Source organism: Labrus mixtus, chromosome 4 (assembly GCF_963584025.1).
Source record: "Labrus mixtus chromosome 4, fLabMix1.1, whole genome shotgun sequence".
In the NCBI taxonomy this organism is placed as follows: Eukaryota; Metazoa; Chordata; class Actinopteri; order Labriformes; family Labridae; genus Labrus; species Labrus mixtus.
The window spans coordinates 5,266,330-5,285,258 of record NC_083615.1 but is presented as its reverse complement, the minus strand read 5'-3'; the positions used below and the strand labels follow the sequence as shown (position 1 = coordinate 5,285,258).

Sequence of the window (18,929 nt, the reverse complement as noted above, 5' to 3'; positions counted from 1 at the left end):
TTTTATTAACAGTGAAAACACATGGAAAAATAAACTACCTGTTTGTGAATTTAAAAAGTAATATTATAAAATAAAAATGTTCCTTAAATACAATAAAAGAGAGAGAGGAGGAGCAGGGTTAAGAGGGACAGACAGTCAGTCATCATCATTGAGATGAGAAAAAGGTGACCTGGCACCTCTGTAATGTTATTTTAATGTAACTTAAACTATATCCATATTAACGATATTGTCTTACCCCATATCTTGTTTGAAAATATATCGATATATCTTAAAAACTCTATATATTTCCCAGCCCTACATTGAATAACTTGAAATTGAATTGACTGTAGGTATCGTGGGATGTGTTTTGACCACCTTTATTTTAAGTTGAGTAGGGGTTGCCTATAGATTTTTCAAGTAGCACCTTTGCTTAAGGATCAACATTTTTATGCAGAAACTTAAGGGTCAGAGAAGAAGGATGCTCTATCACTCTGAGTCTATCAGTTCACCTTGTATTTGCTGTTTTTCCGTTTCCCCCAACATTTGTTATGCAAGGTAATAGACCATCCAAGTGCAGATGGCAAAAAAAAAACAAAGAAATCGTAATCTCCAGGAAACAGTAGAAGGAAAAGGGTTCTGCAATTAATGTGTAATTATCTTTTCAGGTATTGAGCAAAAAAAAACAAAACTACAAAAGACAGTTTAGAGTGCCTATATGTGGCTGATAAAGCTGTGTAACAACTGTGGCTTACTACAATTCAATTCAATTCAATTCCAAAAACTTTATTTGTCCCCGGGGGGGCAATTCAAAGGCACACAGAGCAGTAAAATTTACTGCATAGTATTTTATCATCACATAATTGTTCTTTTAGTGTGTATTGTGGTGTTGTGCTTTGTTTTTGTTTAACATGATCTTGTCCTCCTTCTTCTCCTCCTCCTCCTCCTCCTCCTCCTCCTCCTTCTTCTTCTTCACCTTCTGGACTGTATTTGTCTCTTTTTCTCATGTCTGTGCTTTCTTTTTGGGTTTGTCTTATATTTATTTTTTGCTGCTGCCATTTTGGCCAGGCCTTGCTCGAAAAAGAGGTCATTTGATCTGAAGCAATTCTGCTCGGTAAAATAAAGGTTAAATAAAATGAAAATAAAATAAATTAACAACAGTGCAAGTAGACGGAACATTTTAACCTAAATATAAAGTGTCAATTTAAATACAACTTAAAGCTTAAACTTAACTTAAAAATACAAAATATAAAAAGAGTAGATATAAGTGGACAGTGATCAGACTAACAGATGTAAACAGATGTAAACAGAACTATGTGTAGTAGTGACCAGATGTAAACAGAGCTGTGTGTAGTAGTGACCAGATGTAAACAGAACTATGTGTAGTAGTGACCAGATGTAAACAGAACTATGTGTAGTAGTGACCATATGTAAACAGAACTATGTGTAGTAGTGACCATATGTAAACAGAACTATGTGTAGTAGTGACCATATGTAAACAGAACTATGTGTAGTAGTGACCAGATGTAAACAGAACTATGTGTAGTAGTGACCATATGTAAACAGAACTATGTGTAGTAGTGACCAGATGTAAACAGAACTGTGTGTAGTAGTGACCATATGTAAACAGAACTATGTGTAGTAGTGACCAGATGTAAACAGAACTATGTGTAGTAGTGACCATATGTAAACAGAACTATGTGTAGTAGTGACCAGATGTAAACAGAACTATGTGTAGTAGTGACCAGATGTAAACAGAACTATGTGTAGTAGTGACCATATGTAAACAGAACTATGTGTAGTAGTGACCAGATGTAAACAGAACTATGTGTAGTAGTGACCAGATGTAAACAGAACTATGTGTAGTAGTGACCAGATGTAAACAGAACTATGTGTAGTAGTGATCAGATGTAAACAGAACTATGTGTAGTAGTGACCAGATGTAAACAGAACTATGTGTAGTAGTGACCAGATGTAAACAGAACTATGTGTAGTAGTGACCATATGTAAACAGAACTATGTGTAGTAGTGACCAGATGTAAACAGAACTATGTGTAGTAGTGATCAGATGTAAACAGAACTATGTGTAGTAGTGACCAGATGTAAACAGAACTATGTGTAGTAGTGACCAGATGTAAACAGAACTATGTGTAGTAGTGACCATATGTAAACAGAACTATGTGTAGTAGTGATCAGATGTAAACAGAACTATGTGTAGTAGTGACCAGATGTAAACAGAACTATGTGTAGTAGTGACCAGATGTAAACAGAACTATGTGTAGTAGTGACCATATGTAAACAGAACTATGTGTAGTAGTGACCATATGTAAACAGAACTATGTGTAGTAGTGACCAGATGTAAACAGAACTATGTGTAGTAGTGACCAGATGTAAACAGAACTATGTGTAGTAGTGACCATATGTAAACAGAACTATGTGTAGTAGTGACCAGATGTAAACAGATGTAAACAGAGCTATGTGTAGTAGTGACCAGATGTAAACAGAACTATGTGTAGTAGTGACCATATGTAAACAGATGTAAACAGAGCTATGTGTAGTAGTGACCAGATGTAAACAGAGCTATGTGTAGTAGTGACCAGATGTAAACAGAACTATGTGTAGTAGTGACCAGATGTAAACAGAACTATGTGTAGTAGTGACCAGATGTAAACAGAGCTATGTGTAGTAGTGACCAGATGTAAACAGAACTATATGCAGTAAACGAGAAATAAATATATATATATACAGAGCTTTGTGCAAGTAGGCTAAATACTAAATACTAAATGATAAGTTTTAAGGTGCATGGTGAATAATGGAACAACAGAACTAATATAAACAATATAACTGTAAAGGTAAAAATGAGATAAATAAAGTGACCGTAGTGCGATGACGGATAAGAAACAACAGGAATAAAGTAACCAGAACTGTATGAATACTGAAATAGAAAGGATAGAATAAATACTGACTTCTTCTGCAAAAATCATATCAAAATTTTACATTGAATAACTTGAAATTGAATTGACTGTAGGTATCTTGGGATGTGTTTTGACCACCTTTATTTTAAGTTGAGTAGGGGTCGCCTATAATTTCTGTCAGATTTTTCAAGTAGCACCTTTGCTTAAGGATCAACATTTTTATGCAGAAACTTAAGGATTCAAGATTCAAGATTCAAGATTGAAATGTAAAGACTGTTCCGCAAGGCCATGCAATAAACACTCAAATTACTAACACACATATATACAGTAAAATAGAATATAATGTAAAATTTAAAAAATAATTATTTGAATGTACAAAATATAGAATATAGAATAATGTAAACAGTGTAAAGTGTCCAGGGTGTCAAAGTGCAATGTGCAGATTGGAATGTGTGGTGTGTGTGCATCATGTAATCATAGTTCTGTTTTGTTTAGTTCTGTTTTGTTTTAAACTGAAAAGGGGTCAGAGAAGAAGGATGCTCTATCAGTTCACCTTGTATTTTGCTGTTTTTTCCGTTTCCCCCAACATTTGTTATGCAAGGTAATAGACCTCCCAAGTGCTGCTGCAGATGTGTATATGGTAGAATAATGAATGCAAGATTTGTAAACCTGACACCTAAACAGGTTCTGTTCAGCTGCAGCATATGTTGACCAGTGCTAGCCCAAACTTACCTGTGGATGTTAAATACAATTTGAGTAGCCTTATTCAGGCGTGCATAACAATACTGCACTAAATATGTAAATTGTATAAAAAAAAGTAATTTCAGTAATTTCAACGACGGTGTCTACATTCAATAAGCTCGCAATAGCTACTTAACAAGTGAACATCCGTTATTTATGTATTGCGTTTGTTCTTATCGTGTAGTGCAGGGATGGGCAACTTTGGTCACAGCAAGGGCCACATTAATTTAATTCTCACTGCCAGAGGGCCAAATTGTAGTCTACAAAAACGATTACAGTCAATTTTGTCTCCAACTCAACATATGCCAGGGATCAAATATTATTATGGACATATTTCTGGTTTTCATGATTTCAGGGCAGATTGTGTCATGTTTTCTTCATGTTTCCAATTAATTGATATATAAAAATTGACCTGAGGGCCACCTTGAGGGTTGATTGGGGCCGCATGTGGCCCCTGGGCCGCCAGTTGCCCACCCCTGGTGTAGTGTGAGAAAAAGGCTGTCTATTAATTTGGTTTGCGTGTGAGACTTTAAATTCAAGCATCAGCTACATATCGCCGCTTATGAGGGACAAAAAATGACTAAAGTATAAATAAATTAATAAATAAATAAATGTTGGGAGAAATGAATACAATAATGTATAAATAAATAAATAAATGCATCAATAAATGTATAAATAAATATATTCATATATTTATTTATGTATTTCTGTGTCCATGTTGTACAAGGAAAAGTAAATATGTAAATGTATTCATTGATGTATTGTTTTCAGCATTTATATATTTATTGATGCATTTATTTATTTATTTATTTATTTATACATTATTGTATGCGTTTCTCCCAACATTTATTTATTTATATATTTTTTAGTCATTTTTTGTCCCTCATACACGCCGCAGCACTTGATGCTACCCCTGACAGCAGTTTTATTTTTAATGTTTTTTAGGGTGACAGAAAATAAATAAAAAGTTAAATAAAATAAACAAAAAGTTGGTAAATAAAAAATAGAAAAAATATAAAAAATATAAATAAAAAAAATAAAAAAAATAGAAATAATAGAAAATAAATAAAAAGTTGGTCTGGTGTTTACACATTTGATGGACAGCCGAACTTTTGATTACGTTTTTAGGTATCCGCCATTTTGATTTCCAAATCTGACAGATATTTTGTTGGCTGCCTTGCTTTAAGTATAATTTGAACATTGTCAACTCAGCCGCTCCGCAGACCACCCACCGTGTCACGGCAGCGTAAATGACATTTACAACCGGGGGAAGGGGTTAGTAGTATCTTGAAGCTAACAACGCAGACATGGGCCTCTGGGTGACCTGACAGACAAAGTCGCAGAGTTTGCTGTTAAGCTTTGCAGGTGGCCGAGTGCAATGATGATGGACAAAAGGTAAAATGACTCTTTGTCTTTATGTTGGAGATATGTAAGCACACCCCGACTCCGTGTGGTGTCACTGTCAAATCGGAAGATGTTGCATGTTTGGATGGATGAGGAGGACATTGCATCCTAACGCTAGCCACGCAGCCGCAACAAAGTAACCGATGTGATCCTTTGATGTCTCCGCCGCTTACATCCGGTCGGTAATTCAGTGAAATAACGTTAGCAACATGACTAAGACATTGTTAGCAGGTTGGTTGAGGGTTCTGCATGCTCGGTAAGTGACAGCTAACAGCATCCGTTAGCAGCAAGGCCTTGTTTAGTTACAACAACAACCCGTGATTGTGATGTTGTTTGACATTTTTAAAAAAATACACTAATAGCTTGCTATGCGAAAACGATGAAGTCCTGAGGTTTACAGTCTGAGCTTTAAAGCACCTGTTTGTTATTAAGCATCAACATGTTTATTGAAGGGATTGGGAAACAGTAACTCCAGGACAGCTTATTTCGTTTCTGCGTTGTAACCATAGACTGTAAATAATAATCTTTATACAGTCTGTGGTTGCAACCAGTTTTTTTTTTTGTTTTTTTTTTAAATGAGCAAGTCATTAAGTCCTAATTTGTCAGTGAAGCGATAGACGGTAAAGTTAAATGTGTTTACACGACTTTAAGATGATATTAATTTCCCATGGTGGATATATGTGGCATGTTCATGGGGGAATAAGTATGTTTGATGTAAGAGCTGATGGACTGAGTCCTAGTGCACATTTATGAGCATGATATACTTGCTGTATCTGGTTTGATTTAAGTGTATAGGATGAATGCCTCCTATAATATACATCCTAAACCGTCTCAAGACATACTTTTATATTTTAGCATTTGAGTCCCCTGGTCCTGAATAGACCATTTCTTTCAGGTTGCTTTCTTTATTTTGTTGCTTTCTTTATATATGTATACATATATATATTTATCTCTTGTGGACGTTGTGATCTGAAGTTGTTTATTTTTTATTTTTTTAATGCATTGTACAGCACTTTGGTCAGCTGTAGCTGTTTTATAAATAAATATGACTTCACTAAATATGACTATAAAGCCACTGTCCAGTAACAGTTCCTGCCTGCTGTCACCCTCACCAACCCCTGTTTCCAATTTAAACAAATGTTCTGAAAATGTAAGACTGAGTAGTTTTCTCACTACTCAATCATATAGTTTGAATGGAAGTATTTATAATTCACCTTTAATATTGAGTTTCTTTCTTGGGGTATAGGGCTTGTTTTGTTCGATTACTCAATTCATTAGCTCCTGATTGGACGTGTGAGGCCATTCTCAAAAAAAATGTTCAGCACTAACTCGATTACAGATGCATTGCTTCCTGTTATTTCCAGAGAGTAGTGCAAACGCCATCTCTGCACTTAGTTAGAACTGACTTTAATCCTTCTTCTGACTCAATAACAGACTGAAAAAAAAGTCTTCCTTAATATAATTGTGTAACATTTGTTGTATCTTATGTTGTTTCATCACCAGGTTGCAGCCAGTCTATCCAGGATTAGTGTGTCTGGTGTTTGTATCTACATTGAGGGAATTCGCTGATACCGACTGAAGTCCACACCAACATATTTTAACAAAGCAATGGCTGTTTAGCAAGATCTGGCTTTGGGTCCTTGTCCTAATGTAAGATCATTCAGACAGACAGTGAATTATTATACACAGTTAAATGTGTTACTTTTACATGTAAGTTACTCTGCTCATGATATCCTCTTCTTTTCAAAAGCTAAGTGTGTGTGCCTGTGACGGCAGCCATGTTCTGGAAATTTGACTTACACACATCCTCTCACCTGGAGGCTTTACTGGACAAGGAGGATGTCACACTCATTGAGCTCATGGAAGAGGAAGATGTGCTGCAGGAGTGCAAGGCCCAAAACAGGAGGTCTGTGTATTGTCGGCTTTTGCAAATCTGCTTTATATTAATATTCTAACATTTCAGTTTTCTGTTATTCCTGTTGGTGCTAACTGGTGCTTCTGATGAATTTGTAGACTTCTCCTCTTCTTGTGCCAGGACCAATGCATGCAGGAGCTGGTCCGCATGATTACCACAGAGCCCCCTGCTGGTGTAGAGGAGATGAGGCGCTTCAAGTAGGTGGTTGGGCAGAAAGTGCTGATGTTGTGTTGTATCCAGAAAAAAATATGGTTCAGCTGGTTCTGCAATCCATCACATCTCTGCCATTCTGCTGTAAAGATGAGAGCTTGAGTGTGTTCAGATCCTTTAAAAAAGAGGGTTCTTGAATCACCATATTATCAAACCATGTGTATTAAACACAGAGGTTACTTAAGTACCTGTTAGATAGTTAGATAGTCCACCCATGTAAATATACAGATTACTTTAGTATTAGTTTACAACAGAGTTACGTTTTTTTGTTTTGATTTCATTGCCAGGTGTTCTCTTTATTTATTACAGGTATTCAAATATAGCATGTGAGCTGCTGACATGTGACGTGGGAGTGATCAATGATAAGATGGGTAATGAGGAGCCTCTGCTGGAAACTCTGTATGCCTTCCTGGAGCAGCCGTCCCCACTTAACCCCCTTCTGGCATCTTTCTTCAGCAAGACCATTGGGAACCTCATCACACGGAAGACTGAGCAGGTAACACACACACAGACTCACACTGCCGCTGCTAAATCAAACAGCATACTCGGAGAAGATGACAGGTTTTTTTTTTTTTGTGTTCTCCTGATTTAATTCACAAAGCCTGACGGATGCTTGCAGCAAAATCAGTGAGAGTGCTCTCTTTGGGAGATTCTCCCACAAAGATGGCTGTAAAGTTCCTACATACAAAGCAGTCCACATAGTTCAGGTTATACAATGCACAGGGTGAGGCCGGAGGATTGAAAGGTCAGTAGCTCTGTCCATCAGAATGGATTTTTGTTCAAGAGAAACGGCTTAAAAAATGTCTGAAATGTTGACGTTTGAAGTTGATATTTATGTTAAAAAGATGATTTAAAATCTTGCAGGTCACCCCTGTGAACTTGACCATCACATTTGTCGATGTCATGTATTCTTAGATTAGGAAAGGGATCGTATAGCTGTGAGATGTTTGCATAATCTTTTGTTTGTAATTATTCTTTCGGGCTTAAATTAATGCACTTTAAAAGTTGTTGCAAAGTGGCCCCAAGAGACTTTCAGCAAGGCGAAAAAAAGAGGACCATTACCAAAGGCAGCCACATGATACCTTTTTCTGATAATGAAGTGATATTTTTAGGGTTTAAAAGACTCAGATATTAAGCATATTGAGTATTATGCACTTTAGAAGATGCAGCAGACAGGTCTTTGATGTGCATAAAAACAGTGAGAACTGACTTTAAAGGGCATTAAGATTGATTTGTACCTCCACGTGCAGATGTTCAGAAATATTTCCTTCTTTTAAAGACGTTTTTTTAAAGACTGGAATTTAATTAGTACTGATAAAATCACTTTAAAGAATGTTTTAAAATTACTTCATGTCAGCAAGAACTTCCTTCATAAGTCATGACTCTTCCAGTGATCACTTTTGTCGGTGAGGTTGCAGGTCCTGTTCTTCATTTGAGTTTGGCAACATGATCAGTATTGTGTGTTTTTATCACGGTGTTTCCTCTGCTCTCGGTTTTTGTTCAGGTGATTCATTTCCTGCGGCGGAAGGAGGGATTCCTCTCCATGGTCTTGAAGCATATTGATACATCAGCCATGATGGATGTGCTCCTGAGACTCATCAGCTGTGTGGAGCCTCCTCCACTTCGACTCGAGACACTTACTGTATGAGACAAATGGGCCAACATTTTCATTTCATACAATGTACATTATTAATAATGCAATAACGTGTTTTTTTTTTTCCGTAACAGTGGCTGAATGACGAGAAGCTGGCCCAGAGACTCATAGAGCTCATTCACCCTGAAAGGGACGAAGAGGTAAAAAGGAATTTTAATCAGTAAATGATTTCAGTGATAAAATCTTCTGCACTCACAAGCTGTTTTCACATATGCACTCCTGAACATTTCTAGAGAATTTCAAAAGGATCCTCTTGATCTGGTTGTTCACTCATGCACCTCATAGTTGGAGACTTTCCCTGTCGAGGGGGGGTCGAAGCTACAAAGTTGGCTATACAACGCTTTAATGAAAATATTCCCAGTGTAGCTAGACAGAATCAAAAACATCAACAAAACAGCGGAGATGAACCTTCTGGCGAACAGAAAGCATAATGCAGCAGGTCAATTATGTGCGTGAAGATCACATCGGTCACATGGTTTCTTTGTGTTCAACTTTGTTCCTCCACAGAGGCAGTCCAATGCATCACAGACTTTGTGTGACATCATTCGCCTGAGCAGGGACCAGGCCAATCAGCTCCAAGAGATTTCACAGCCTGATCCTTTGCTTACAGTGCTGGAGTCGTAAGTCATACAGACACGCGTTCAATCCCTGAACGGGTTGGGAAGGTGACGACTGACTCTGTTGTGTTTCTACAGGCAGGAGTCTGTGGAGCAGTTGTTACAGAACATGTTCTCAGGAGAGCGTACCGAGAGCTGTATCGTCAACGGGATTCAAGTTCTTCTTACATTACTGGAAATCAGGAGGCCAGTGTGAGTGTGACGCAATTTAAAATGTGAAGAAATAAACATCACTTCTGTAGTTTTGGCCTTAATTTGTTTTCTAAGATTAAATCCGGGTGAGGTGTGTCATTCCAACAATTTGTTTCCTGATTTTGATCCACTTTTGATCTTTGTTCATCACAGGGTGGATGGTGTAATGGATGCTCAGGGATTTGAAAGGAGTTACACCGTTAACAGCAGCATTTTGTTGGCCATCCAACCACACCTGAAACACTTCCACCAACTACTTCTGGAGCCACCCAAGGTAGATGCAATATTGGTAGATGTTTGAGATATCGTAATGCTAAACATGTGTATAAATTGCTAAAAATAGAAAAATCTGACATCTCATGCAGGAAAAAACATCAAGATGCTAGTGGCAGAAAATGAGTATCAAGAATAAAATAGGTTTTCCTGACATTAACAAGCTGTGGTAACTACACTCCATTAATGTATTCATATTACCAGTCCCTCTAGGAACACTATGTTGTGATCACAACTACCGTTATTTTAATTTTGATTATGATTCACACTTAACATGGTGTAGATTAAGAGCATTATGTTAAAGATCACATATTATTCTTCTTTTCAACCAGTTTCAATACGTCTCAGAGCTCTCCAAAACATGTCAGTGAAGTTTTTTCTTAAAAATCCACTCTGATCCTGTATTTGATCATGCCTATAAACCCCTCTATTTCAGCCCTGATCAGAACAGGCTGTTTCTGTGTCTGTACCTTTAAATGCAAATGAGCTGTGTCTGTCCACGCCCCCTCTCTGGAAGAGCTTGGGTGGCTTGACCTTTCTTGCACCATGCCCCATTGTTTATGGTGAGAAGGCAGACTCAAAGGACAGAACAAACACCTAGCTGTGGGAGTGTCACCCACCTAGGGGAGGGGTTTCTGCCCTTTGTGATGTCACTAAGGGCCTGTTTGAGCACACATTTTCTGAAAAGTGGAGCAGGCGAAAGATGGAAAGGAAGGAATTTTCTCATAATTGGGGGGTTTGTAGACAGACTAGAGACACATATTAGTGTTAGAAAACCAAGGTAAAGTGTACTTTGCACAATATGTGACCTTTAAGAAAAGCTCAGTTTTCTTGTCTTATGTTGTGTATAATGTGAAGTTCTTTGAACCTGAAGGATATGCACCTTCGCTTCATTTTATTGATACAATCTTTCAACATGAATTTGTTGTATTTTTATTTGTTTTAAGTTTTATTATCATACAAACAGTTCTTAAACAACAGGGGGTGCAACTGCTTTGCTGCTGCTGTCATGCAGACCTCCTCAGTGCCAAAACATTCACCATCCATCTTTACGCAGTATGCACGAGTGTATCTGCAAGGTTTAATATGTTTGTGGTACCCACACTGATTTCTTCATAAAATATCACAGTAGTCTCCTTTACTGATTTTATTATTAAGCAGTTTGATTGATGAACAAAAGCTTTTATTTAATCATGGCGAACTCAACCTGCACTCTGACTGATTATGAGGATATTAAATGATACTCATTTACACAATAAATATGTGAAAATCAGGCTTTTTAGGCAGCAAGCATCACAAAAAAGAGCTTGTGAAATCCTGGAGAGACTGCAATATGAATATTTTCTCCTTCTCGCTGTGCTTCAACCACTTTCATCAATAGTCATGTTTGAGTCTCTGACATTTAGATGAACGTTGGGATACAGTAGTTTCACCTGTGTAACAAAAACCTTCTAAAAGTGCAGTCTTTGGTTTCCTCTTTGCCCTCTTTACATGTGCCTTCAGCGAAATCCCATGCTGACTTCTCTGGGTGTGCTGACGGAACCCTTAGGGAACACACGTCTCCATGTAGCCCGGCTGGTGGCTTCTCTGCTCTACACAAGCTCTGCCAGCCATGCTGTCGTGGCACAAGAACTATGCTGTCTTAACACGATGGACCTGCTACTGGTGAGATGTGCAAACATGCTGCATTATTTAGAGCACAGATATCAAATGCACTATTGAAAACATTGTGCATTTTTTTTTAGGACTTGTTCTTCAAGTACACATGGAACAACTTTCTGCATCTCCAAGTGGAGCTCTGTGTTGCTGCAATCCTCCGGCCCTGCGCCCATGAAATGAGGCTTCAGCCTGGCTTGGGATCCCAGAAAGAATTCAACCCTAATCCAGATGACTCACGTGATCAGGCTGTGCCTGAAACCACCTCGGAACCTTCAATCACCCCTGACAACACTGCACATAATCTAATGGTGACACATGTAGGTGTCTCTGCTTGACTTGCACGGACGTTTGATCCTCTGAAACGTCTAGTTTTATGTCTCTCAATTAATCAAAACAACTGATTGACTTTATCTTTGTCTCTCACAAGTTGTTTCAGCACTGCCACCTTGTCCAGAGGATTCTGGAGGCTTGGGAAGAGAATGATAAATTACAGTAAGGAATTTTGAGATAATTGATGATGGTGTTTTTGCTATCACGGGGCTCCGTAAGTGTGGTGCTATGTGTGTTCAGGTCTGAAGGTGGAATGAGAAGAGGGTACATGGGACATCTGACCAGGATTGCCAACACAGTAGTCCATAATCTGGAGAAGGGCCCCGTTCACACTCAGATTAGTAGCCTCATCACAGGTGTGTGTAGATGAGTGTGCTCACATTTCTATGTGAAAGAACGTGATGGTAAAATGTAAATTGTTTTTACTAATGTTGATGTGGATGCAGAGCTCCCAGAAGACTACAGAGGGCGCTGGGAAACCTTTGTGGATCAGACCCTGTCAGAGGCCAATAGGAGGAACACTATAGACCTGGTAAGCGATTACACATGCTTATCTACTTCACAGTAATAGCTTTTTTTTTTTACACACTTCCTATTTGGCATATGTGGTGATTTTTTTTTTGTGTCCAGGTTGGTACTGGAAACCCACGCCCTTCTTCAGAGGATGATATGGAGAGCCCATTCCCTAAAGAACTGACATTACAGCAGGTACAAATACTCAGAGTGAGCACACATGCAAACACAATACTGAGGCCTTATGGAAGCAGAGACATTGAATCTGTTTTTTTTTTTGTGTCTAAGGCTTTTTCAGACTACCAGATTCAGCAGATGACAGCTAACTTTGTTGATCAGTTTGGCTTCAATGATGAGGAGTTTACTGATCATGATGACAGCATTGGGTAAGTGATGTGACGCTCCTCTCTGTTTTGCAGTGCAATATTGTTATCGAGTTTCATTTAAGTGATTTTTTTTATTTTTTTACTTTTATTGCAGAGCAACATTTGATCGCATTGCGGAGATCAATATCAACATTGATGCGGGCCAGGAAAGTGTGAGTGCATTTAGATGTGTTAATACAACAGTTGTTCCATATCCTCTCTGTGGGGTTTTATAATTAAAGTTTAAAAATGCAAAAAAAAAAAAAAAAAATCTTAAGGCTATTAGAGACCAGAAAACAAATGTTACAAACAACCACCACATAGCACCATATTATCTTACACAATTACACACAGTTGTTCAAGTGACTGCACACATAAAACCATATTGATTAAATCAGGTTTAATGTTTTATTTTTAGGCAGCATTATGACTATTGACATGAACTACTTTAACTCAGCACAGCTGGTTTGTCCACCTCTCCTTTGCAGTCTAACACAGCTGTGTTTGAGGCCTGTTCCAAGGAGAGGATTCAGCCGTTTGACGATGACGAAGAGGACATTTGGGAGGAGAAAGAGATCAACTTTTCGACACAAACCAAGTCTCGTAACAGGTAGACACACCACAGTGAATATAAAAGGCACTCAACAGTATTTTTGGAAATTATTTCTATCTATTTATGTTGTGTACGTGAATGATTTGTACCTGCTCATTCAGTCAAATGTTTCATTTGGTTCAAGGTTCGGCGGGTCACAGGTGTCGCAGAGCTCAGTGACCAGTACAGCGTGTGATAGGACAACAGCTCCTTCCACCGAGGCCTCTGGCAGAGCACCAGACTCAGACTCTGAGGAGGAAGAGAAAACTGAAGATGTCCTGGATCCTTTCTCAAGCTTACCCCAGACTGATACGACAAAGAGTGAGACATAATTAATTTAATAATTTCACAATTCATTTTTGCTTTATATACTCCACTGTATGTGGAGTAGATATTTAGCAGGAAGCTTATGTACAGTGGATGTGTGTGATGCTCTTGATACCTAGACACTGGCTGGATAGCAGACTTTGGAGAGGTGAACTCCCAGGCACCTGCAGCAGGGACGGGATTTTCAGCCTGGGACGCTCCAGAGCCCCAACAAGCTGCCACAGAGGCCGAGGAGAAAGGATGGGCCAAGTTCACTGACTTCCAGCCTTTCTGTTGGTGTGTCTGGCGGTGGTCTCAATATGAGAAATGTATTCAAGGATTTTGCTGAAAGCATTTTTAACGGGGAAAAAAAGAATAAATATGCATTGCCATGGCAGACAAATAGCCAATAATTAAAATGGATGTAGTTTCAGTGACGTTTCCCATTTTTCAGAAGCAGACTTTTGAAGCCCATCAATGGCAGTCACCATGTTGAAAATGCTATCTCAAACTAACTTTCAGTAAGCAGCAGACAAAGAGGTGGAGCTAATGGGGCCTTAAACTGACTGGCAAATAGTTACAACTAGAATTTGCATCTATATCTGAAATAAATGTTCATTTTTAACAACCATAGATGATATAATGGGAACAAATGATCTCAGTGCTGTGTGAATGTATTTTATTGACTCGACTGAATTTTTCTGAGTGTGTATCTTTGGTCTTCTGTTCCCAGCTCTGAAACGGGCCCTAGATGCAGCTCTCCCGTGGACTCGGAGCTCAGCGGATCAGACAACACCAAACCAAACCAAAACCGTAAGTTGCACCTAGAGATTTTCACGAGCACCAAACGTTGTGAAAATGAACCTCTGACTACCTCTTGTCAAAGTCGCACGATGAGACTCTCCTTCACTCTCTGCAGCGTGTGTGTGGAGTGTGTGTGTGGCAAGAAAAGCGCCACTGGTGGCGTCCGACTCGTCCTCATCCAGCAGCTCAGACAGCGATGAGGAGGGAGGCAAGACGGTGTCCACGACCAGTGAGACCATCACCACGGGGAGTGGCAAGGAGACCATTCGGCTCACTGTGGATGCTAAAAATGAGAGGGCAGTCTTCAGCAGGTAAACACACAAAACACAAACGTGCTGTTGCTCTGATTAAATAGATGCTCTGTACCCTCCCTTTAGTATTGTTCTCTAAAAGGCTTTATAGAGCTCTTCTAACCCGTTTCACTCCAAAAGTTTACCCACACAATGTGACCTCCACCGTTTCTGTTTTTCTTCTGATGTTGCCTCCTCCTGCCTGTCCCCTTCTTTCTGATGTCCCTTTGACTTCAGAGTTTTCAGACCAGCAGTAAGACGGTATGTTGTGCTTGAGCTCCTCTGCTCGGGAGTGTGGAATGTTTTTCCTGAAGTTGTATGACGGGGGTTGAAAAGGTCATCATGAGCACAGACGCGCCACATGTTTTTCATTTTTGTTTGCTTGTTGCCTCTAACAGGATGTGATGTGACGATAACTTCAAGCCATATATTCTTGACGTGTCTTTTTCATCTCGGAAATATACTAACCCACATGTCGACTTGAAGAGACTCTACAGGACCTCTATCCATATGCAAGGCTTATCCCATATTCACAAAATGACCCCACCGGTCTCCCCCCTGGCATGAAACAGTCTGCTCAGCATTTTTAGAAATCAAGTGTCTAGTATCTTGTTTTATTACACAGAAATATGAGAGCACTAAGTCTGGTAGCACTGCTTTATTGATACAAATAATTCATTGTCAACGATCCCACAGTATTATAAGACCCAACTCTGTACGATATATTAGATGTTTCAGAGCGACCACTCTACTAACAGTATGTCGGGTAGCATGCTATGGAGAGGTGTGGCAACCAGACCAACATATTAACATTTTAACAAGCCTGTAAATCTAACAAAATGTGCACCTACAAGCATGTTACGATGAAATCAATCCAAGTTGGAATTTTTAAAGTAACAATATTAACACAAACCTGTTTCCCTTTTGATGTGGGTCAGTCACATCCAGCTGATGTCAGAAGAACGGATGCAAGGGATGCTGAACGTGCTGGGCATGATAATGGCCAGCGTGGACAGCTTAAGAGCAGATAACTGTGGTGAAATGCAGTCAGTAGCAGAGACAAGCATCTGAAGTGTATCTTAACAGCATGCGCTTCTTGTTTTTTTTTTTTTTTTTTTTCCAGCGATGCGGATAAGGTGCCAGCAGAGGGACTCTCCATCAAAGAGAAAGAAAAAGAAAGCGAGAAAAGAAAGAAACATGGAGACGGTCCCGGCCCAACCACCGCCAGTCCAGCTACCCAGTCAGCTGCTGTCACACAGTAAGTGTGCGTGTGTTTTTGTGCATCTCTGTTAAAGACAAGTGGCACACCTTGAAAGGAGTGATGTCACTGTTAATGTCAATAGTTACACCTGTTCTTCTCTTGCTACAATTAAACAGTCATCTTAAAACCTGGGTAGAAAGCTTCTCCAAGATTTTACCGTACAACTCTACTGATGTCTTCAAAATGTATTAATAATAGTTTTAGTTGTATGAATAGTTTGTAATATTTCGATCATGTTTTTACTTTACAGAGAGACGCAGCCCTCTGCTAATGGACCGGCCTAACGCAGCAGCACTGACACACACACACACACACACACACACACACACACACACATATACACACGCTTCATAATCTTCATTCAACACACAACCATGCAACTTTGGCTTCCTGTTAGCAGCTCTTCAAAACCCCTCTCGTCCTAAGAAGAAAAGGAGATCCTCACTTGACTGTATGTACACTGGATAACACACATCTACACATGGGTAACCCCGATCCCTTCTGCACCTTCATGGCATAGTTGCACCTGAATCGTTTCAAAGAGGAATGTGTGTTTTTAGAAAAAAACATTATAGTGCCCAAAGCCAAATTCTGTTACACAGATATATATATGAACTATGAAAATGGTTTTCCATTGAATTTTGTGGAAACATTCGATCTCTTGTAACGAGCAGAGGCTACACTCAGAGTGTGCCAGCTGGGGCATTTGAACACTAAGAAAACAACAAATATTCCATTTAATTCAGCATTGTTTGTGCATGATAAACACTCTCTGAACATTAAATCATAGCCCAGAGATTTTTTCTATCAGAGCTTTTGACTGTTTACACTTAAGTAAAAGACTGTATTCAAATAATCAGCCACGATTACAAAGCCAAAATGCAAAGCTAGCTACCATTTTCACTTCAGCATTTTAATGTACATGCCGGGCAAAGTTTTAATCAGTGCAGTTAATGTGCAAGTGATAACACATTTGGCTTAATTCATGTGCAAACTTGATCATTTCTTAATCAAAGTAAGGTCTCTCTGCCTTGATCATGTAGAGCATTAAGGCTTTTTTTCATGTGTCTCTTCCTCCTCAAACCTCTAATGTTGCTTAAAGTTGTGCGTGTGGCGTGTGTGTGTGTGTGGTGTGCGTGCGTGTCTGTGTGTGCGCGTGTGTGTGTGTGATATATGTCAGTGATTCAGAGGGCATTCTCAGGTGAAATGAGAGGTATGCGGATACAAAGAAAGCACACCTGTGTAACACACACAAACACACAAACAATCATATACATGTGTACACAACCAAATCTTAAATCTATAAACACGTGCAAAAAACAAAAAGCATCCAGAGGACAAAGTGATGTACACATCTTATTTCATATCACCCTTCAATGTAATATTGTGGAATTTGAACCTGTATTAGGTTGTGGCTATTATTGGTAATATGTAAGCGTAATATAAATGTAAACAGTATATATATACACATTATATCTATTTTTGGAATAAATCCAATGTATGGAAGGGCGGTTCTTTTGCAGGTTGCAACGTGTATAATGTACGGTATGTGTGTTGTACTGTTGAAATGAGGCAATAATGATGTCTGTGTTTCGGTTAATACCCCAGCATCAGTTCCTGTCCTCTGCTACTTACTTTCTACATGGAGGTTTGGGAGTGTGAGTCTGTAGTGTGTCCTCCATGTTATTTACTTTTTATTAACTTGGGTCTGTTAGCTAGTCGTATGAGAAGAGAACGGTCATCACAATGCAGACTGAAATACTGTATCAGCTTTCTTTCATATCATTTGTTTGCACATTTTCTTCATAATTACAAAATTGATTGGCAGAGAAAATGAAGGCCTCTCTTTGTTAATCAGTTGTTTCTTCTTTTAATAACGTTATCTAAATCCAGCCTCTCAATTGTGAGGATTTTCAGCTTTTCTTTGTCTAATACGTGCTCTAAAAACTGAATGTCGTGGTCAGATAAACAACTATTTTAATCACTTTGGGCTGCAAGAAATTGCAATGCATTGTTTTTCTCATAGGACATATTAGTTTATAGACCATATAACCACATGGTGAGAGCAATCTAATCAAAACCCATGGTTAAACACCAACATCAACAAGACCAGGCTTGATATAAACCAGAGTGATCCACAGTCATGCTTCACTTTCTTTCTCCTCGTCTCTCTCTATCTCAGGGCAGGAGTTGACTTTAATTGCATATTTGCCTGTGGAATGATTCACGTAGATTGTTTGTATTTATTTATTTTGAAAGCACTTTTTCAAGAAGCACTTTTTGGTTTGTATTTTGGGGGGGGGGGGGGGTGGCGGCAAGTGTCAGGACATTACTCCCAACTCAAAGAAGTGGTAACGTTTGACTTGAATGAGTGAATAATGTAGATACTTAGTTTATCTTTGATGGTTTCTGCCAAAGTGTGTCTTCCCAGCAGTTTAAAACTGGCTTTCATATGTGTGAAGTAGCGTCCTCTCTTAAAATGGTTGTACAGTTCTAGATTGATATAAAGCGGTCTTTGTTTGATCCTTCTTTCATGTCATGTGACATATCAGCGGTAGGAGAAGATGCCTCGCATCCAAAACAGATTCAACTAAGATCACAGACTTTTTTGTTCCCCCTGCTCTTTTTGTTCAGAGCTGTTTGAAGTGAATCACCAAAGGAAGCAGGCGTTGATTTGAGTCAGGGTACGAAAAGAAAAGAAAAACAGGGCTGCTTCTTGTCAGGATGTGCACAGGGTCAGAATATATCATCCTGTCTTTAGCTAAACCTCAGCACTGCATCTGACCCTTAACCTTTTGATCTTGACGTGTGTGTGTGTGTGTGCGTGTGTGTGTGTGTGTGTGTGTGTGTGCGTGTGTGTGGGCCTCCTTCACAATGAGAATCTGGTGTGTGTATACAATGTAGCTACGGTG

The 18,929-nt window shown here is 39.0% G+C and overlaps 1 protein-coding gene across 5 annotated transcripts; it reads left to right on the top strand.

The window, feature by feature from the left end:
• Positions 1-4,764: 4,764 nt before the first annotated feature.
• Positions 4,765-18,142, top strand: ppp6r2b (protein phosphatase 6, regulatory subunit 2b). 5 transcript variants are annotated; one of them, XM_061035304.1, is made up of 26 exons: positions 4,765-5,027; positions 6,540-6,686; positions 6,787-6,942; positions 7,050-7,148; positions 7,471-7,657; positions 8,666-8,803; positions 8,890-8,955; positions 9,323-9,435; positions 9,511-9,624; positions 9,778-9,898; positions 11,401-11,562; positions 11,643-11,873; positions 11,984-12,048; positions 12,127-12,242; positions 12,333-12,418; positions 12,517-12,594; positions 12,688-12,785; positions 12,880-12,937; positions 13,253-13,374; positions 13,502-13,677; positions 13,803-13,959; positions 14,396-14,475; positions 14,582-14,777; positions 14,994-15,017; positions 15,880-16,020; positions 16,268-18,142. In XM_061035304.1, the coding sequence occupies exons 3-25, from the start codon at positions 6,815-6,817 to the stop codon at positions 16,016-16,018; spliced, it is 2,754 nt and encodes a 917-aa protein (XP_060891287.1). In that variant the 5' UTR covers positions 4,765-5,027; positions 6,540-6,686; positions 6,787-6,814; the 3' UTR covers positions 16,019-16,020; positions 16,268-18,142. The 5 variants fall into 5 exon arrangements, with proteins under 5 accessions (XP_060891287.1, XP_060891283.1, XP_060891286.1 ...); XM_061035300.1 differs by having other exon boundaries at positions 4,766-5,027; positions 15,880-16,014; XM_061035302.1 differs by lacking the exon at positions 4,765-5,027 and adding an exon at positions 5,100-5,214 and having other exon boundaries at positions 15,880-16,014.
• Positions 18,143-18,929: the final 787 nt, after the last annotated feature.

Coding starts and splice junctions, on each gene's coding strand:
- ppp6r2b (XM_061035300.1), top strand. CDS start 6,815: ATGTTCTGGAAATTTGACTTACACACATCCTCTCACCTGGAGGCTTTA. Junction 7,149..7,470: donor GAGGAGATGAGGCGCTTCAA/GTAGGTGGTTGG, acceptor TATTTATTACAG/GTATTCAAATATAGCATGTG. Junction 12,786..12,879: donor GATCATGATGACAGCATTGG/GTAAGTGATGTG, acceptor CTTTTATTGCAG/AGCAACATTTGATCGCATTG.